The 19,787-nt window shown below is 40.8% G+C and overlaps 2 protein-coding genes across 7 annotated transcripts in view; one reads left to right on the top strand and one right to left on the bottom strand.

Annotated features, from left to right (window-relative positions):
• The window catches only part of LOC144022569 (uncharacterized), a 29,166-nt gene extending 26,160 nt beyond the window's left edge, over window positions 1–3,006 (top strand). For 2 of the 4 annotated variants that reach the window (XM_077527480.1, XM_077527477.1), the window contains exon 11: window positions 94–3,006. In XM_077527480.1, coding sequence (XP_077383606.1) covers window positions 94–261 — 168 coding nt within the window. In that variant the 3' untranslated portion in view covers window positions 262–3,006. The remainder of the gene's footprint in view (window positions 1–93) is intronic. The other 2 variants (XM_077527479.1, XM_077527478.1) reach the window with 2 other exon arrangements.
• zfpm2a (zinc finger protein, FOG family member 2a) overlaps window positions 2,231–19,787 on the bottom strand; it is a 148,449-nt gene continuing 130,892 nt past the window's right edge. For all 3 annotated transcript variants that reach the window (XM_077527475.1, XM_077527474.1, XM_077527476.1), the window contains 3 exons: window positions 7,244–7,450; window positions 6,069–6,296; window positions 2,231–5,773 (listed from right to left, as the gene is read on the bottom strand). In XM_077527475.1, coding sequence (XP_077383601.1) covers window positions 3,240–5,773; window positions 6,069–6,296; window positions 7,244–7,450 — 2,969 coding nt within the window. In that variant the 3' untranslated portion in view covers window positions 2,231–3,239. The remainder of the gene's footprint in view (window positions 5,774–6,068; window positions 6,297–7,243; window positions 7,451–19,787) is intronic.

A 19,787-nucleotide genomic window follows, 5' to 3' on the forward strand; every position in this document is an offset into this window, starting at 1 on the left:
GACTGGGAAATTCGATTGAATATTGTATGCTGAGATTCATGTTGGGACAATAATGTAAACGTGCCTAATAAATCATCTTTTTTCCTGTACCAGATGGTATCTAAGCTTCAAAAGAAGTTTCTGGAGGAGTCCTACCCATCAGTCGATCACATTCACATAAAAGGAGGAGACCGTCGAATGATCTACAAGAAGCCATCTGCTATCAGCCAGTACCTCAGGAAGCTAGTCAGCCAGCGACAAGCCAAACAACACAGCCGGTGACCCATGATGTAAATATAAAATGTATTTCGGCAGAACCATATCGAGAATGTTGTATAATTACCCTGGAAAACATTCAAGATATCTTTTTTTACTTTTCCCTCCAGCATAATGTCGAGATTATCTACAAGACCAGTGAGGTTTGTCATGTAGTCAATTTGATGTTTTTTTTTCTTTTTTTCTCAAACTATTTTTTCTATATTCCAGCCTTCAATTGAGGATAACTGGAGGGTATTCAGCTTGATAAAATATGTGCTGTCTTGGACTCAGAAAATGTTATCTAGGTTGTTATTCCAACCTCTTTACTTGATTGGCTAGTACCAAAAAATAGCTTTTACTTCTTATCATTGGAATGATCACAAACTTCACTGCTAAATCTGATATTTCAGGAGCATACAGCTGTCTTAGTATGTTAGAATGTAATGACCATTGGGTAAAGTATATACAGTAGGTATATGAAGTCTACACATCTTTGTTCAAATACCAGGTTATGTTAATTAAATGAAATTCAGACAGATCTCAAAATCATCAATTTCAAAGACAAATTAAAAAAAATTAAAAATCACAATTTTTTAATGGTGTTTTTTTTTTTTTGTAATCTTCAACGTGTACTGCAATAATTGTTGTTGCAGAAGTGTGCACTCCCTCTGTGTTCAGAATTAACCAAATACATTAAAATGCATGTTAAATGGTACACACCTGCCACCATTTTTAAAGTGCAGTTGATTAAACTCGAAGTTCAAATTTTCTAGTAGGCTTTTTCAGACATTTGTAATAATTTTTCAAAGGTATCAACCAGGAGAAGTTAAATATACCATGGAACACAGTAAAAACAGTCATTATCAAGAGGAGAAAATATGGTGACATTAACTGGTTGTCCCTCCAAAATTCAAAATGAATGTTGTGGAAATTTCTGTCAAGTATTGGCTGTTTAGTACTTTTGACAACAATCACCCATAATCTTCAGTTGCCTGAGCTGAGGGGAAGAGTGACAAGATGGAAGCCTTATAATGAAGAAGAAGAAAAAAAATATCCCAAACGCATGTGGAAAAATATGTTAGGGTCCAATGAAGCCAAGTTTGAACTGCACGTTCATAATTTTATGACCTTTTTTTTTTTTTTTTTTTTTTAATTAAGATACGTTGAATGCAAACACAGCACAGCTCATCACCGAAACGAGCGTACCTACACTCAAGCATGATGGTGGCAGCATTACACTTTGGAGCTATTTTCTTCTGTTGGAATTGTGACATGTGAATGAATTATAAAGAGAGCAGTTCTACATATCAGCAAGTGTTAGCACAAAAGTTTTTGGCTTCTGATAGAAAGCCAACCAATGTAAGGGAACGCCTACTAGAACTGCTGAACTTAATTTGGGGTTAATCAGAGACACTGGGTAGCAGGTGTGTGCTGACTCCCATTTATTTAATATGAGTTTCACTCTATTTGGTTAACACAACCTCATCCCCAGTTATGAGAGTGTGCACACCTGTGCAATAACTTCTCAGTCGTTGATTTTTTTTTTTTTTACTTGTGCCTGGAAAAAAACAAAAAACAAAACACCACCTGAGTAGTAAAGGTCAAATTAATGGTGGAAAAAATATTTCATCTTTGTCTAATTTTATTATGCCACAAAAACCTAGCATTTGAACAGTGACGTGACGTGCAGCCTTTTTTTGTTTTTTGTGTTTGTTTTTTTATAACCACTGCACACTGAATTCCTCTTATCACTTGCATTTGTTTCTGCCATCTGTCATTTTCATAGAATTGAGTCAGATGGCAGCAAGACAGACTTCTGTTATGGATAATGGAATTTAACAGAATTAATTTAACAATAAATATTTTGTGTTGCAATTCTTTTGTGTACAATTTAAGCTGTCAAATCAGTTATTACAAACAAAAGCCGAATGGTATACATCCACGTAAAATAAAAAGCCAACATCGGTAGTTTATCCTGAGGATTTAAGTTTAATTATGACACCACATCAAAATAAAAATTTCCAACAGATTTGGAATTTAATTCCATCCATATACATGCATAGCAACAACATTTTAAGAAACATGTTCTCCCATTATCAGGACACTGGAATGATAATCAGTATTCCCACTGACCTCCCACCCATCTTGTTTGTTAGCAATAAACATAATTCTTTTTTCCCCCGGTGGGGTTACAAATAATTATATGCACAGTCCCCATTTCATAATACTGCTTTCAGTAATGTTCCCTCATTTACAAAGTATTGCATTGAGAGCAAATTTTCAAAAAGGGAGACCAAAGTGTATCATTAAACAGAAATACGAGTACTATACAAGAATGCTGCCATCCTTATGAAAACATCCACATCTGGTTCCAAGAAAAAAGACAGACAAACAGCCACATAGGAATGCAAAGCCATGTGTATATGCCAAAATGTGAAATGCAGGATTGTGCCTGTCGGTCACCACCAAGTGGTTAACAATTCATCAGTAGCAGTCTGCAATCTACATTTGGGGCATATACTGAATTTGCTACAGCAAATAAGAATACACAAGTGCCTCAGTAGCTATTTTTGTGTCTAAAATGCATCTCATTTTTGTATTGTCTATTGTTTCATTGAGCCTACATTACAATGTAAACAATATGTGTGCTACACAAGAATGACTATACAATAACATTACAAACAACTCTGATATAAATTTCATTTGAGTTTAAATTAAAGTCACTACTCATCAATACTGATTGTAAAATAAATTAATGTGAAAGTGGCATCAATATTATTTGTGATTCATGTTCTTCTCTTTTTCTTTTCCAACCAATGGTTTTTGCATGTTTAAGTCATAAAACGACAGGAGGAGCCTCTCTTGATTGTCCACAAGCAGTTTTTAGCACTGCGTGATGCACTATTCCAGACACAAACAGTGTACCAAAACAAATTAAGAAAAAAGGGGCAAATATGATAGGGAGCGGGAGGAACGAGGTTTGAGTGGAAGAATCTGTCTTCTCATTTAACATGCTCTGCAGCATGTGATGAACAGTAAAACTTCTTATGGGTAATAAAGTTTGACAGGTTGTTGAACTGGATATCGCAGAGGCGACAGTACTTGCTACTTCCGGAGCCATTCATCCCTTTATTGGCCGGGGGTGCTGCGTCCTCGTTTGGGGACTTGGAGGAAGGTGACATGTTCTCGTTGGAGTCTGCTGGGTTCTCCGCGGCCCACGTCGGTGAGGGATTAGCGGCTTGGCCATCTGGCTGGGGCTGGTTCTCCTGTTGCGGCGCCGTGCCCGAACGTTCTTCCGGCTTATGTCCCCCGTTGACAATGACCATGCCTCGGTTTTTGGGCAGCAGGGGGAGCGGCTCCTTGCCAGGATGAGGGCAGCCATTAGCAGCAGGCTGTTGGGCCGCTTCCCTCGTTGTTCCCGCCTCACCTCCGCTTCCTCCCCCGTTAACACTCTGCTCCTGTTCGCCGGCCTCTCCCTGCATCACCGGTCCCCCGCTCACATAGTCGGTGGGCTTGATCCCAAAATACGGCGATATTTGCTCGGAACCTTTCATCTTCTTTATTGCTCCGGGATAAAGGCAATGGGGCAGATACATGTTCTTGTTCTCATCTTTTGATGGCATGAGCTGGGGTTCAGCAAAAGGCTTGAGACCCGCAACGGGCCCCAGGTGAGGTGGAAACAGGCCTCCGTTCTGCACCATCACCTTCCCGTTGCCGTTTTTTTCACATTTGCTTGGGCTTTTATCGTAGGTCTCACCAGTGTTGTTATTGCCTTCGTTCTTCACGTCTGCGGACATGGCCGTGTCCAGGCTGCCCGTCTCGTTATGTTGCTGCTGTTGATGTGGCTGTTGTGACTTCTGAGCGGTAGCGGCGGCAGTCGCTGGGCAAAAGTTCTGTTTGTGTGCCAAGTAGTTCTCCACTTTATTAAAACTTATTTTGCACACTGCACATTCGTGGTAGTCCAACAGTCTTTTTGGAGAGCTACACGTCTTATCGGAGAGTAGGGAACACTTTTTACTGAGATCAATCGGGGCATCCAGCTCTTGCGGCTCTGCTGTATTGCATTTGGGAGTCAAAATAGGTTTTGTGACAGTCAGAGAGGCCTCCAGGTGTTTAGGGACCATACCTGGAAAGATGTCGCAGCGAGGGTGGAAACGGTCGCCGAGGCCATCCACGGCTTCTTGGGACGTACAAGGATTCATCGGATGGACCCCGAGGAAGCCCGGCTGCCCCATGGCGGGCCTTTGGTGGTCCGGGTCCGGGAGACACAGCTCGTACATCTTTCTTCGCTTTCGAGTTCTCATGGTCCTCTGCATGGAGGGCACCTTGTTGGCGGACATGCGCTTCATGGGCGGATCGTGACGTGTGGCGCAGTAGTACTGCTTGTGCACCATGTAGGTCTCATGGCGGCTGAAGGTGATATTACAGGCATCGCAGGTCGTCTTGCTCGGGTCGTTGTCGCTCTCCACTAGACCAGTGCTTGGGCTTTTCCCCTCCATCTGTTTGCCATTTATCCTGTCCTCAACCCCGGTCGGTGTCGAGACCTTCTTCACCTGCCCCGATAGATCCTTCTCAGGCCCTTTGGCCCCAGCGTTGATCATGTCCAACACGCTGGAGTTCAGGCAGGCTGACTGCATGAGGTGACTGTCGCCTTCGGCCGGGTGGCAGCCGGTCAACATGCTCACCGAAGTGTGGCCACCGTTAGGACTCACCGACTCGGGGACCTTGTCGGAAAGGGCGGAGAAGTCCGGCGACTTTGCCATGTGTTGCCAGCGGCTGTTACAGTAGTGCTTTTTGTGGACCAAATAGTTGTCCAGGTTGCTGAAGGTGATATTGCATTCAAAACAGGTGGCTCCTTTGGGCATCAGAGGGCTGTAGATGACCGGGGGGTAGCTGTTCCCTCCGTGACGTAGTCTCCTGTGAACCAGCTCTGACATTTTAGCTAAAATCTCGGAAGCCTGGGGGACCACTGAAATGTCTTGGGAGAAAGCGAACTGAGACAAGAAGGGGCCCATGGGAAACGTAGGCATGTTATGCTGCACCGGGGAAGAGGCCAGGCGGGGGCTGGAGGGCTCCGATTTGATCCGAGTGTAAGAAAAACTGGCTTTGCTGCCTGGGTGGGCATCTCCCTTCTGAGCGGACAGCATGGGCTTCTTCTCAGCCTTGTCAGCCTCTCCGTCTGTGCCGGTCTCCTTGTTGAGGGCCCCTTTGGGGCTTCCCAGCAGAGCATCCTTCCTGTTGGCCAGCTCGGCGCAGGCCTGCTGCTGCTGCTGGAGGCTTTCCTCGGACCCCCTGGGGGAATGCTCGGTGGCGTCGCCTTCCCTGTGAAGTTTGTTGCCATGTCCATGTAAGTCCTGATGCTGTAAGAGTTCCCTGTGGCTCTGAAAGCTGATATGGCAGTGATTGCATCTGAAGGCCGCCTGTGACAGGTGAGACATGATGTGATGCTGGAATGTAATAAGAGAATCTGCCGTGTAGTTACAGATTGTGCATTTCAAGCTGGTGCCAGGAGGGAGGCTCTCTTCCATTTTGACACCTGTGAAAGAGATAAAAGGGACAACCTCAGAATCTCGCCTCCCAGTTCTCCTTTCGAGTTAACTGTACAAACCATCAAATACTCATGCATTATGCCAAGGATATCCCCATGCACTTGATTTTTATTTGCAGAGGGATTTACTGTCAACGATGCTAGTTGACAGGAGGATACGTGTATTCTTAAATCCTACTACTTTCTCGCTTAACATGATTAAAACAAAGGTAGCCATTTCTTCAAGATCAAAATAAAAAGTGTGTGAAAATCAATTGTCGTTCATTCTTGACATGTGACTCACCACTGTGTGAGGTGGTCAGGTGCATCTCCAGGGCCCTGGCTCCTGAAAAAGTCTTGTTGCATTGTGGGAAGGGGCACATACTGGAGGCCTGGTGGGCTCCAGTGTCATTGTCTTCAACAACTGTCTCGGGTTCCCTTTGCCGCCCACTGCAGTAGTACATCAGATGGGCCTGTAGATTCCTCTCACTGCGAAACCAGATCCCACAGGCTTTGCAGGGGAAGATGTCCTCTGGAGGGACACAAACAGGAAGATCATGACCTACTAGGATTCTTACTTAACTCAATCACGCTTAGCCATTTTCACTGAAGCAACCCCCTTCACTCCCAGCCGTTGTACTGGATTTTGACTGATTTTGTAAGGGCAACACAATGGAACCTAGCAAAAGAAAGTTTCTGTATTGCAGCAATTAGCATTAGAATATAGCTAAGTTTCATCATTATTCACAAACCTGTTGAAAATACTGGGGAAGAGATCTTGTTGCAACATGGCCCTGGTTGATCTATTATACTCTGCTGCCACCTGCTGGCCGTTTTTTGTCATAACTACCATTACTTACTATACATTACTCAGGTCAGAGGCTGTATCAAAGCCTTCTGTATGCTCTAGCATAAAACAAAACATAAAAAACAACAACGTATAAATACGTTTTTGGGACCATGGCAATATTTCAATGAGTTAAAAATGTACATGGGTCGGTCCCATCCTATTCTTTCCATTTCTTCACTGCTGCTTCCCAAAGGCTATGTTCCAAAGCTTTTCCTCCAAATTCTTAGCTGCTGCACTGCTACCACTGGGTTTCTGCCCTTTCTCAAGGGCAAACAAGAACACTGGACCATCTGCTTACCTCCCCGTTGAGCTGAACCCAGATAGCCCTCTCTAAGTAAACAAACAGACTATTTGCATGAGGCCCTGTATTTTGCAATTAACACGTTAGTCCAATCCTCTGAGTGTTTCTGTGAACCCAAAACTTGAAGGTCATTGGTTCTTATCGCCAATGCAGAGACTCATCTGGGTTAATCTACGCCTTGTGGAGACGACGCTCCTTGTTAAGCAGGTGACTATGGGCAAGCTATGTGTGTGTGTGTGTGTACATGAGGAAGCACGTTTTTGTCTCTAAACAAAAGCGCATCTCATCATTGTGCAGTGTACGTGAATGATGGTGCACAGTCACTTACTGTTGACAATTGCAGTGGGTAGGATGGAAGCCATTGCAGCCTGCTGCGGCAAGAGCTGGATGCTGTCCAGCAGCCTGGCTGGGTACATGCCCTCGCTCAAAGACATGTGGTTGACTGCCTGCAGACGGGAGTCAAAGTCAACTGCAAACGCCACCAGCTCTTCGCCCTCCATCATGTTCTTGGTGGTGGTGCACCACAATTGGCCACCTGGACAAAACGGAGACAAGAGAGGATGTGAAGTGCTTGCTGTGTGAGAAACTTGATTGCATACATGGAGAGTAAATCCAGGATTAAAGGTCAGGGCGATTGTGTAACATTTCAGCAACTCTATATGTTGGTTTTATAGCGTGTAGATGAAAAACGATTCTTAACTCATTCACTGCCAGTAAAAATGGATCTTTGACGTCTATAGCCGTCAATGGCACCAAATGTTGATAATGGATGGCTTTATTTCTCTGAGTACGCCGGGTCTTGTCTCATCTCAGAAATTAAAGGGATGCTTGACTCATTGACTCATTTCAACAGTAAGAACACATTTTGTCTACAATTAATTTGATGACTTTGTTTCATGAACAATGAATGCCTTTAAAAACACATTTTTCCACTTGCTGTCTGCTGAAGATGACATCACCTGTGCTGAGGAAATAGGTAATAACGACGATAGGTAAAAACAGGTGAGCCGTGATTGGTCGTTACCTATTTCCTCAGCACAGGTGATGCCATCTTCAGTCGACAGTATGTGGAAAATGTGTTTTTAAAGGTATTGTGTATGAAAAATGATGACGTCAAATTAATTCTGGACAAAATATTAACTTTTTACTGCTGAAAATGGCTCAATGAGTCAAGTATCCCTTTAAACGCGGTCAGCTCTAGGTCTGCGAAAAAATGTTTACCAACTCGGTTATGTCAACCATAAAAATTCGTCGACACAAAAAGTTGCTTCCCCAAAATTGTTAAAAAAAATAAATAAATAAATAAATAAAAATAAAATAAAATCATCATGGTAAAAAGAGTCAGACTGAATGCAAGCTTGTGGCGCATTTCCAATGTTATGTGCCGATACCAAGCAAAAAAGGTTGGATAATGGTGAGTACATTGACTTTGTAGCGCTGTTGACCTGTCAATCAAGATAGCATTTAGCATTAGCTAAAGTAACAACACAACCACTGATCAAGAGATTGACAAGCAACTAAATGTATTATAAATAGCTCCTGGTGAGAATTTGTTGTATATTTGATTTTCAGCAAAATTGTAGTGTCCTGCAATTTAAATTTGAAAATCTGAACCCGAGTTTACCTAGAAGCTGAGAGTCACAAAAGCTTAGCAAAATTAGCCAACCAGGCTGTTTTCTTTTTCAACACTGAAATAGGTCTTCCATATTATTTGATTGTTGTGTTTTGGTAGTAGGCATTCATTTTAAAAATCTTCTGAACGTATTCATTAAGCCATAAAGGATGAGGGGGCTGGGGGTGAATGAGGAGAGGCAGAAGAAGAGAGCGAAGGCTTTAGCTAAGATAATATTTATCTCAGCACATGACAGGTTTTTCAGCGGCACTCCATTTTCCATTGAAGAGATTAAAGTTTTTAATATGACTATTTACAGAAATCTGGCTGGAGAGATAACAACAAACTATGATATGCTTCAGCTAAATGGCAGAATTAGGACATTGTTTCTGTGGAAAGCTGGACAATTAATTAAAGCACGCTGTTAGCTTTCAAAGATGTGCAAACATACCATCGCAGTGTCAGGCTGAGAGGGGACGTGATTTGAGCCCTAGCTGATGTGGAATAAAGAGAGTCCTGAGGAGAAGCGTGAAGGCGGGGGGGATGTGGCGAGAAAGCCCTCACACATGTGTAACACTGATTACTCATGTTTACATAAACCCTATAAAAGGCCGGGTTTAAAAGCGCCCGTAAACAGCGTGAAGGTGCTCTCAATGAACACAATTCACTTCATGCAGATGGTGGAAAACCTTGGAAACCCGAGTTTACAGCAATGTGCCATATCAATAAATCATGATACCTTTCAAGAAAGTCTGGCCCCATTATTGTTTTGATGCAAAATGGAAGCTTTCGCATTTCTGTCTTGATTTGAACACTTCCTATCTGTAGCATTGAAAATTAGACCATCACAAATGTGTCAAAGAAGTGAAATGGTATTAAAATATGCCACCCATGTGTGCAGGCTTACTCCCTTTGAGTATGTGTGCACGTCAGCCGTTTAAATAGCAATGCCTATCTGTCGGCCAATCGACTGTGACGAGACGCACACTTCAGGGCGCTCCACTTCATCGTTTTGATTCTGTCATACCGCACACTGCCTGGAGAGGCCCTTTGAATTTTTATCTCCTAATTAAAATAACAAAACTCCTCTCTACTGTCTGCCCAAGTTACAATCAAGGTAGATACAAACGGCGACTGACAATGAAGGGGAATATATCACAGCCATAGCCACAAAAGTTTCTCTCCTCTCTATGGATCGCTTTAGTTAACGACACGCTCGTAGCTTACAAAGAGAATTATGAACAGGGTCCCGCATGCTGAGATACAAATCAGTGTTTTTGGATCAATGGCTATCAAAGACACTGTAGACTCCTCAGCTAAAAGGAGGCAGATTATGCGGAGTGTGTGGAAATGTTTTTACTGCTTTTGACAGCAGAATATGCAGTCAGATTGCATCCCTTCAGCCAAGGATGCCACAGATCCATCTGGTGTGTGCACAAATGCTGGAAACGAGTCGCAGAACTGGATGTACTTCTTTTTCGGTGCTAAACAAAACACTCAAGTGGCATTCTGCTGGTTTTGGTCATTTGCGATATGCAGTATGTGTTGGAAATGCTGGATTAGGGTTGAACGTTTTACATACCGAGATAGAATCACCACATTATGATCTAATAAGAAAGTAACAGTATTTAAAAAAAAAAAACGAAAACAATTCTGACCTTTCAAAATAATTGGTTTTTGATTGACCCTGTATAAGAGGTGTTCATTAAACCAGGTTTGTACAAACTTGTTAATTTGAAGGCCGCATACAGGAAAAATGGAAGGCTGCAAGGGCTGCTTTGAGATTCTTCTCTGAAATGTATTAAACTAAACTCCAGCACGCAAACAAATATATGTTGTTTATATTTCCTAGTTATGTTGTAAAACTACTACATGACAAATGTGTAAGTCAAATACATTAGGTTTTTGGGGTGGCCAACGTCCCTCTATCCCACTGGACTACGTCCACCCCTGCAATGGAAACTGCAATCTCCACATTCAGAAAGGAAAAGAAAAAAAAGCTACCTGCAGTTAAACTGACCATTTTTCAAACAGTTACTAGGACCTTGACACAAAGCAGAATTGGGAAGAAAGAATATTTGATTCTAAAATTGAATTACAATATCTTTATTTACCAGTGGTTGAAAATATATTAGTTTCTACCAATTTATTAGATATATTTGATACTTCAGACCGATACAAGAACGAGTACTCAACTCTTGAGTAGTCATTGATACCGTTCTTTTGATAGATTTTCCCACAAAAAACAATGATAGATCATTTTAAAGAAAGAGCTATATATCCCACTATAGCATTTTCATAAAATTGCATGCAATTAATGTCAAACTTCTATTCTTTTAATTAGTCATTTCTAGTTTCTGATAGTTAAAGCGGCCGCAAGAGATACAGGCATCGGCTGCTGTCGCGAGGACTGATACCTTGAAATATGGCCAGGTATCGGCATGATACTGATACCTGGTATCGCCATTCTCCCATCCCTACAATTTATGATTAGTTGTGACATCTGTTTTCTGCATCCTCCCTTCTCACTATGCACACCTCCACTCTTTTTCTGTTATGTTCTGGATGTGGATCCCAAAAACGCAGACACGAATAAGATTTTAAGTATTTATTCATATCAAGAGGCATGGAACAAACTAGACTAGTTGAGAAACTAAGAGAGTTTACACAGAGGAACAGAGGTAATAATCCGACAAAAACACACACTTCTTAGACTGGCTTATATAGACAACAAAACAAATCTGATTGGCTGTGGCTAGACATGTGGGTAACAGGACTGACATGGTATTATCTGATTGGCTGTTGACCAGATAAAGAGATTAAAGATTCCTGACATCACATAGCTTCTGACATCACATAGTTTAAGACCAGTTGAAACTAGATGCTGTTACATGCTAATTGCATCAGACCCCAAACAAAGCACAATCATGACCTAAACATAACCCTTGCATGACCTAAACATAACCCTGGCATGACCCAGTCATGACATTTTCTTTCTTTTTTTTGTAACAAGCCTTGCAGGCCGTGTCAAATATCATTTTTAGGAGTCATGCTTGATAACATTTTTTTTAAATTTGATTTTTGATTTTCAGACCAATACCAGTACGAGTACTCAACTCTTCAGTAGTCACCGATACTACTAGTACTTCTTAATAAATAAAATTTCCCCTAAAAACAGTGACAGATAATTTTAAAGCATGACCTAATTTATCCTAATATGCAATTTCATGAAATGGGTGCAGGAAATTAATGGTAATTTTTAGGGCTCGGTTAAAAAAAATAAATACATATATTGAATAATCAATATCGAATCGATTTTCCTTTTCGAGCCTGATATTGATTCATATAACCATGAATTGATTATTTTAATATCGCTTTTTTCCCCATTAATTCATCAGGAAATAGAATTTTAATATCTTAGTGTTTTCTTGAAATTTACTGTTCACGTTAATTGAAAAGTATTTTCTTACATTTATGATAGACTTGACTATTGCACTTGAAGACAATTCAGAATCTTTTTAATTTGTATTTACAATTATTGAATTAGAATTATGAAAATATTTTTATTTTATCCTTTCTGTCAATGTTTGTGTAACACTTAAGTGATTATGACGTGTTACTTTCATTAATAAACTAAATCATTTAACCAGTTACTGTCTCCGCAAAATTTAATTTGGAATTTAATGTTGTAGAGTTTTAATCATGTCCTTGATATTTAAAAAGAATTGATGTTCCATAACTCAATATCAGATTCAATAGAAGTGAATCGAATTGAATTGGGAAATTGAACAGTTGTGAATTGAAATTGAATTGATTGAGGAAATTAGAATTGATAGCCAGCCCTAGCAATTTTTTATTCTTTTAATTTATAGTTCCTGATCATAAAACGGGCACAAGATGGCGGCAGATACTGGCATCGGCCACCATCACAAGTACTGATACGTTGAAATAAGGCCGGGTATCGGCCCGATACTGGTATCTGGTATTGGTGCTCAACCTGTCCTAATTTTTAGTATATGCAGCAGGCCACTGCAAAATCGAGGACAGGCGGCAAATGGCCCGCAGGCACCACTGCATTACCAATAAAGAGAAATGTATTTATTATTATTATTATTTTTACATTTATCTGTTGTGGTTGTAGTTTGCCGTGTTGGCCATCGTCATGGTAGCTTGGTTAAAAGAAAAAAAAAAAGAACTCTAGTATTCAAACAGCATTCCATCAAGGTCCAATATTGTTACAAACGTGCTACCGATACCTTGTTTCCAAAGATGCCGATTGAATTCCAAAACCAGGTGAGCCGGCCGTGAAATGGCGTCATTTGCGCGAGTGAGTGAGAAGCGAGGTCAAGAGTGAGAGCGAAAGTCCAAGCGCAAGTCAAGAAAGTGGGCGAAAAGGCTGTGAAAAGTGCAGCTTGCGATTTGCACTTGTTTGCCTGCTAACTGTCTGCACTGAGCTGCCTTTGTGCACTAGCCAATGCAGTTGGAATGAAGGCTATTGTCTAAATCCTCCTGCAGAGCACCTGATAAAAGAATAAAGAACTATGACATATTGTAAAAACAATGGAGGAATTAAGGCGAGACAATAGGCCAGCTGCCTCATTAAAACAATCAAAACGGCATCCTGTACGTGGTCCAGATAATTAAAAACCACTGCTTCCTAAAGTCTCTCAATACCATATCCAGCAGCTCACTGAGGCCCTGCGACTAGAGCTCTGCTGGCTAAATGCCCTCTTCCCTTCTTCCTTTTGATTAATGCTTTATTTGAACACACAGTTGAAGATGAGCATATGAGGGAAATTCATGAAACGCATTTCGAATGCAAACCCCTCTCTGGAAGTACTTACAAACTAATCAAACGTCTCAGGATGAATCACTTGGGGCATGTGCCACCACAGATTTCAAAGTGCAGACATCACAGGGCATTTTGTTTTAATTTCCTCAAGTTAAATGACTTTATAAGAAAAGCGCTTCAACCGAATAGAATAGGTACAGTATCTACGGGGGAGGCAGGGCAAAGTGAGATACACCAGCCGGATGTTTTTATTTTTTTGCTCCCTGCAAACAGCGCGGCGCCGCCATATCTTAATGAAGTCGCAAACAAATCTCATGCCTTGTGCAAAGCTGCGAGACAACAAAGCGGCAGAAATAACAGAAGGGCTCGGATAATTAAACTGGCCTGAAGACAGGTATTCAAATGTTGGTGTGTAAACAGCACAACTCTTTTAATAGTTTCGCTGTAAAATGCGTAGTTAAGCACATCAGCACTCGCCTCTCCCATCTGTCCAAACACATTAACATTGCAGAGGCCATTACGGATCTGGAGTACAGTCGCACGTATGGCCGCGCCATTTGAATGGAGCTCACGGGGGGGGGGGGGGGGGGGGGGGGGGAGTTACACGGGGCCAAGAATGCATCGTACGTCATTTGGAACAAGGTGGACTGACTGAAGGTTGCGCAATTTGAAAACGTTTGGGAGGAACAATATTTGATGAGATTTTTGACCAAAATTTGTAGTTTTAGTTTAAAAAAATCTATTTAATACTGTGTTAACTACAGGAACCTCTTAATTTAAAATTTCAGTTAACTTTATGTGACCTACACCTCCTGTTTTTAGTTTGAAATTAATTCAACTTTTTTTATATAGCGCTTTCAAACAGCTGAGCTGTCACAAAGCGCTTTACAGAAACACAAAACACAAACATAACAACATAAAACATTAACACCAATACAATACAATCACAACAAATTAAAATTAAGATAAGTGAAAATTTTGCATTTCAGATATTTTGAAATTTTGAAAAAACTTGATTAAAACAAAGAGCTATTTACTTGTTTATGTTTACATTTTCAGACATGCTGATGACTGTGCAAGCTCCCTGAACTTTTTGCTGGAATTTTAAAACAGATGTCTTTTGTCTATGATTAAATAATAATAATAAAACCCATTTTGCAAATTTGTAAAGTTGTTCAATCAGATGTCACCATTCCAGCAAAGTTAAGATTTGGAATTTGTATTTATTTATTTACTTTGATGCCAATTAATTAGGCTTTACACGATTATGATTTTCCAGCCAATCACTGATCAGTGAGTTTGAAAAAAAAAAAAAAAAAAATCACCTATTCGATCAGGAAATGGAGCGAAATATGCATTGACAAAAACCTACATACAACTGACGCCAATTGAAATGCATAGAAAAAAAACTCAACCTAAAATTCTTCAAAAAGACCCACTAATAAACAGTGAATATAACGTGATGTCTTATTTCATGGAGCCGATCAATGATGTCACTGATCGATCGGGTAAATTAAGACATTACAGCCGATCACTGATTTTACATAAAATTAAAAATATCAGCCGATCCCAATCCAGCCAATCAGATTGGTCATGAAGTTTAATGTCTATATTGTCCCTTTTGGCGAAAGTGAATATCGGCTCCAAATAATAATGATCGATCTTGGCTTCGGAGACCTCACAAGACCTCAGTTCAGCGAGCAGCAAATCACTCTGCATCTATGTTTCAATTTTTGCAACCTCAACAAGGGCAAGAAAAAAAATGACATGGCAGAAATCAGTTTTGATGTTATATTGTCTAAATTCAAATGATGCTTAATACATTAAATCCAAGTTATATCATGGCAAGAGTTTGACCCTAAACTGGATTGTTTCCTAAATTGTTTCCAAATCTGGGCAATTGTTAAATTTTTGCGAGGAAGTAAAGTTTCTAACCTATGATTTTAACGTCGTCCTTCTGAGCTTAATAAGAATTGTTAAGACATTTTTCTTTGTGTTGACCATCCACAGTGCTGAGCTTTCATCTCCATTGGCTGCGCGCTAGCCGCCGGTCTTAATTGTGAGCGAAGCCAGCGGTGCCGAAAGCCGGATGAGGGCTGTAATTAAAGACCTTCCTCTTCTTGTCTTTAAATCAGCTCCAACTCCTCCTGGTCAAATGGGAACACGCTTCACACCTACGAATATCAAGTAGCTGCATGCTGTTAAATGACAGCCTACTTTTTTGTTGTTCAATTTTAAATACAGTAAAGCTTCACATTGGAAGAGGTCAAGTAAACGCCTTGTGATTAATCACTAATGGATGGCTGACTAATATCTGCATCTGCACCTGACAGCAGACGGCGCGTTGACAAACTGTAAACAAATCCTCCTCATGAATACTGGCAAATATTTGGACTGTTTGTGGACGGCTCAGTTGCACGCACTCGGCTGCCTCGTCGCCTGTCAGAGCAAGCAGAGAGGAAAGGGAACCCGGTTCGAGCAAGACCGGGATGCCACTCACACACTTCAACTAGTTTGCTGTTGTTGACGACGCAACAAAGTCACATTTGCAGACGAGTACAGTATTTCAGTCACAGCGTCAACTGTGTCCTTCTCAGGTTTGCCACTAGGAGGCACTCTTCTCATGTTCAAGCTACTGCGAGTGGATGTTGATGCTGTGACGATGTGAGATGCCATAAGAAGAGAATGATTTTACAGATTTGCTTCAAGGTAAAGATCTGTCATCACAACTGCAAAAACATATAATAAAATACACAAACATGAACATTTTAATTCTACAAAAAAAGCAGACAAGTATTCCACTTGTGAAATATGTTTCCAGACATGCAGCTTGCACATTTTAGCATCAAGCATTTGTCTGTCCACATACTGCGAGCTAATGGATGGCCTTGAGCGAATGACATGCAGGCCACATTCTGCAAATTAAAAAGTCCGTCGGGAGATGATACACACATGCACATGCCTCTTTACAGTACACACTCCTAAGCAATTCCCACTGTACTTGACTGGAAAACGTCTGTCAAAAAAAAACAGTATTATTAATTGTTGAAGGCATTAAAAGATGATAATTGAGCGGGGATATGATTCAGCAAATGTCAAAATGAAATTTGACACTGAAATTCAAACACATTTGTCAGGCGGGTCCCTGGAGATTTTCTGGCAGGGGATGTTTGCCTGCTAATAGTCTTATAATCATTCTCAAGGAGAACATAACAGACGTGAATTTGAATCTATTTTGCTCTATTAGAGTGCAAACAACTTGAGCATTTCTGGTTCAATTTGCCAGCTAAAAAAATGTTTTCCCAATTATGTATTTAATTGAAAAAAGGAATATTTCACCCTTTAAGCATCATCAATTTAGGGCCGATCTCAAGAGGAACCTTTTAAAGCGGTTCCTCACTGGATTTATGACAATTATTTTCTTGTTTTATTTTCCAAAGCAAATGAATTGTTCTCGCTGCACACGTGATAAAGGAAAGAGGGCAATTTCAACTTGGGGTTCAAATGGATTGTGTGCTGTCAGTCAGACAATAGCAGTTGCACATTCCTACACTGCAAGCTGCTTCCTCTCTCTCTCTCACACGAAAAAAAACGACAACAAAAAAAAAAAAAACAGTTTCAGCAAAGCTCGGCCTGGCTCCTCCAGCACGCTCTACTCCGCTTTCTTCTTCTTCTCCTTTTTTATTTATTTATTTTTTATTTTTTGGACAGGTCCGTCCCATTGAGGGCTCTATTAAGTATCCCTCTCCGCGGGTAGTTGTGCTGGTGTCCTGGTTGTGGCTAGTCGACATGTGTTTACCGCGGCCCCCGCTGGGGCGGCGGGCTCGTCGGAAACCTGTCCAGACCGAGCCGCTCTAATGGGACCAAAAGACCCCTCGGTGACAGGACACCATTTGATTGACTGCACGCGTTTTTTGCCCTCCAGCTGTGGCCTGCATCGACCGCACCCCCCGCGTATCCATCATGCATGTGAAGGGCTCGTGATGTGTCGTTTTTTTTTGTTTTGTTTTTTTAAATTCTGGGAGAGCAGCAAAGACACTGCCACGTGCCTCAGTGTCTTCTCCAACATGGCTCCGGCCCGACACCACATGGGCTGGCTGTGTGCGTGCGTGTGGTGGATGCCAGCCTAATGCAAATGCTCGCCGTTTAAAAACTGGGAGCCTCTCTTGCCTTGTCTCTCCCCTTTGGAGAGGTCTACTTTTGGCCTTCTGTTGCTGGCAGTTATTTTCTTACTCTCCAGAAGGACCGAGCCGCAGAGATGCACCTGTCATCCACTTTGGAATTCAAACATTATTGTTCTGCTCGTCAAGATTGGAATGAGCTGAATTATTATTATTTTATTCACCGGTACCCTCACTGTATTGCTTCTATGGGTGTCAAAATTATCGCGTTATTATCTCGTTAACTTAAAGTGCCTTTAACGGCACTAAAAAAAATGTAACGCTCGATTAACGCCCGCTCCTTATTTGGAAAGCCTCTACTCAGGGAATTCCAGTCACCACGCAGTAGAAAAGTCCACCTCAAAACTACCCAATAGAAATGCACTGAAACTAAAACACACAATGTTTAAGGGGCAGAATGTAGCGTGGAGGAGCTATTTGGACGGTGTCTCACTCACCACTACCACCCGTGCCTTGCTTTGAAAGAACGCACTCGGTTAGCCGTTAGCACCGAGCGTGTCCATGGGCACTCTCAAACCCCTGTGAGGGCCAAGAGCCGAATGGACGCCGTCTTGTCAGTTGGAGTGACCCCAAGCCTATTTATCTTTAGATGTGAGGCCTATTTTATTAACAATTCCACAAAATATCTCATAAGGCTTCAGCTGAAAGTGTCGATGTGTTCGCTGTAACAGTAGAGAGGCCTCAGCGTCATGGCGCATCCGAGAACTTAACAAAATAAGAGCGTATTACGTCGTGAAAAGGAGTCACTATAACAGAATTTAGCAGTAATAAATTAAATTATACTGCATATATTTGTTGCAATTTGCCTCAAGTTGTATTTTACAATTTTAAAATGTGCAGAAACTCACAAGTTACTTATTGTTTAAAATTACACAGCTCTTAATATGAAAAGAACACATCGATCGTTTCTGGTTCCTATGCAGTAAAAATTCATCGTTTTACTATGCACATCCTATTTCACGTAACAAAATAAAAGCATCAGAGAATGCATATATTTGTGGTGACTGTGTAGTATTTTACAGTTTTAAAAATGTGCATAATTTCACAAGTTACTTCATGTTCCAAATTAGGCAGCTCCTAATATGAAAACAAAAATGCACTGAGCTGTCACCATTGTCACAAATGCAATTATGCCATGTTGTAGTGACAGAAAAATGACCAAAACAAATCAGTCACACTTTGGTTTGGTTTTACAGTACAGTACATGTTTTATTTTATTTTTTAACTTTTTTATTTTATTTTTTATTTTATTGAATTGTTATGGAATTACTCTATCAATGACTAAAAAATAAAACCATATTTAAATTAGGGGGTGAAAATTGTACATTTTATTGTAAATTTAGATATAAATTGAGATATAAAATTCATGTACGATTAATCGTCAGTTAATTATTGAAGTCATGCGATTAATTACGATTAAAAATTACGATTAAAAATTCGACTGACACCTCTAATATTTGCTTCGTATTTGATCATTATCATTTTCTATCATTCTGTAAGGAAAGGAAAAAAATTGAAGGTCTAATTGCATCGCTCATCTTGTACCTCACTCGCTGCTGCATCAGGGAGCGCGCTCGCTGCCCCAGCTCATTGCCATTCATTCGTCCTGGCAAGCCCCCACGCTGCCCCAGGTATCACCACGCGGCCATCTGGAGCCGACATCTGTCTCTCTATTGATCACGAGGGTTTTAGCACTTGATCAAACAGACTGCGACAGGAAATTGCTCTTTCCCCCACAGAAAAGGCCAAACGCCTGCGTGAGGGTAATAGAGTGGAACTCCGATGCGGTAGCGGGCATGCGGGCGGGCACTGTGGAGGTGTTCAAACCAAATGCATCATCACCAACATCCCGGTGGCAACCCCGGATCATGAATGCAATAGCGACATACATGTTCAGGTTCTCTCAAGTCTGTTACGAATGTTACGTCACAATTTGAGGCCCTTTTTGGAGCATATAATAATCTGATGAAAGAAAGTCATTAAAAAAAAAAATCTCAATTATAATAATATTCACTTTTGGTTGACAGTGTAAATATAAATATATAAAACATTTATTTATTTATTTATTTATTTTTTTACAATTTTTAACTAATTATTTGCACAATTTTCCGTAATTAATCGTGATTAATTACACATTTTTACTTCTACTCATTTCTTCAACAGATATTTACTTGAGTAAAATCTTGGAATTAATCATGTAAACCATCAAATACAAAGTACATTTAGAATCAAAGACTGTTCTAATAGCTGATCCTTGAATAGAATAGTTCAGATTTGTGAGGCCCCA

This window comes from Festucalex cinctus, chromosome 7, assembly GCF_051991245.1.
Source record: "Festucalex cinctus isolate MCC-2025b chromosome 7, RoL_Fcin_1.0, whole genome shotgun sequence".
Taxonomy (NCBI): domain Eukaryota; kingdom Metazoa; phylum Chordata; class Actinopteri; order Syngnathiformes; family Syngnathidae; genus Festucalex; species Festucalex cinctus.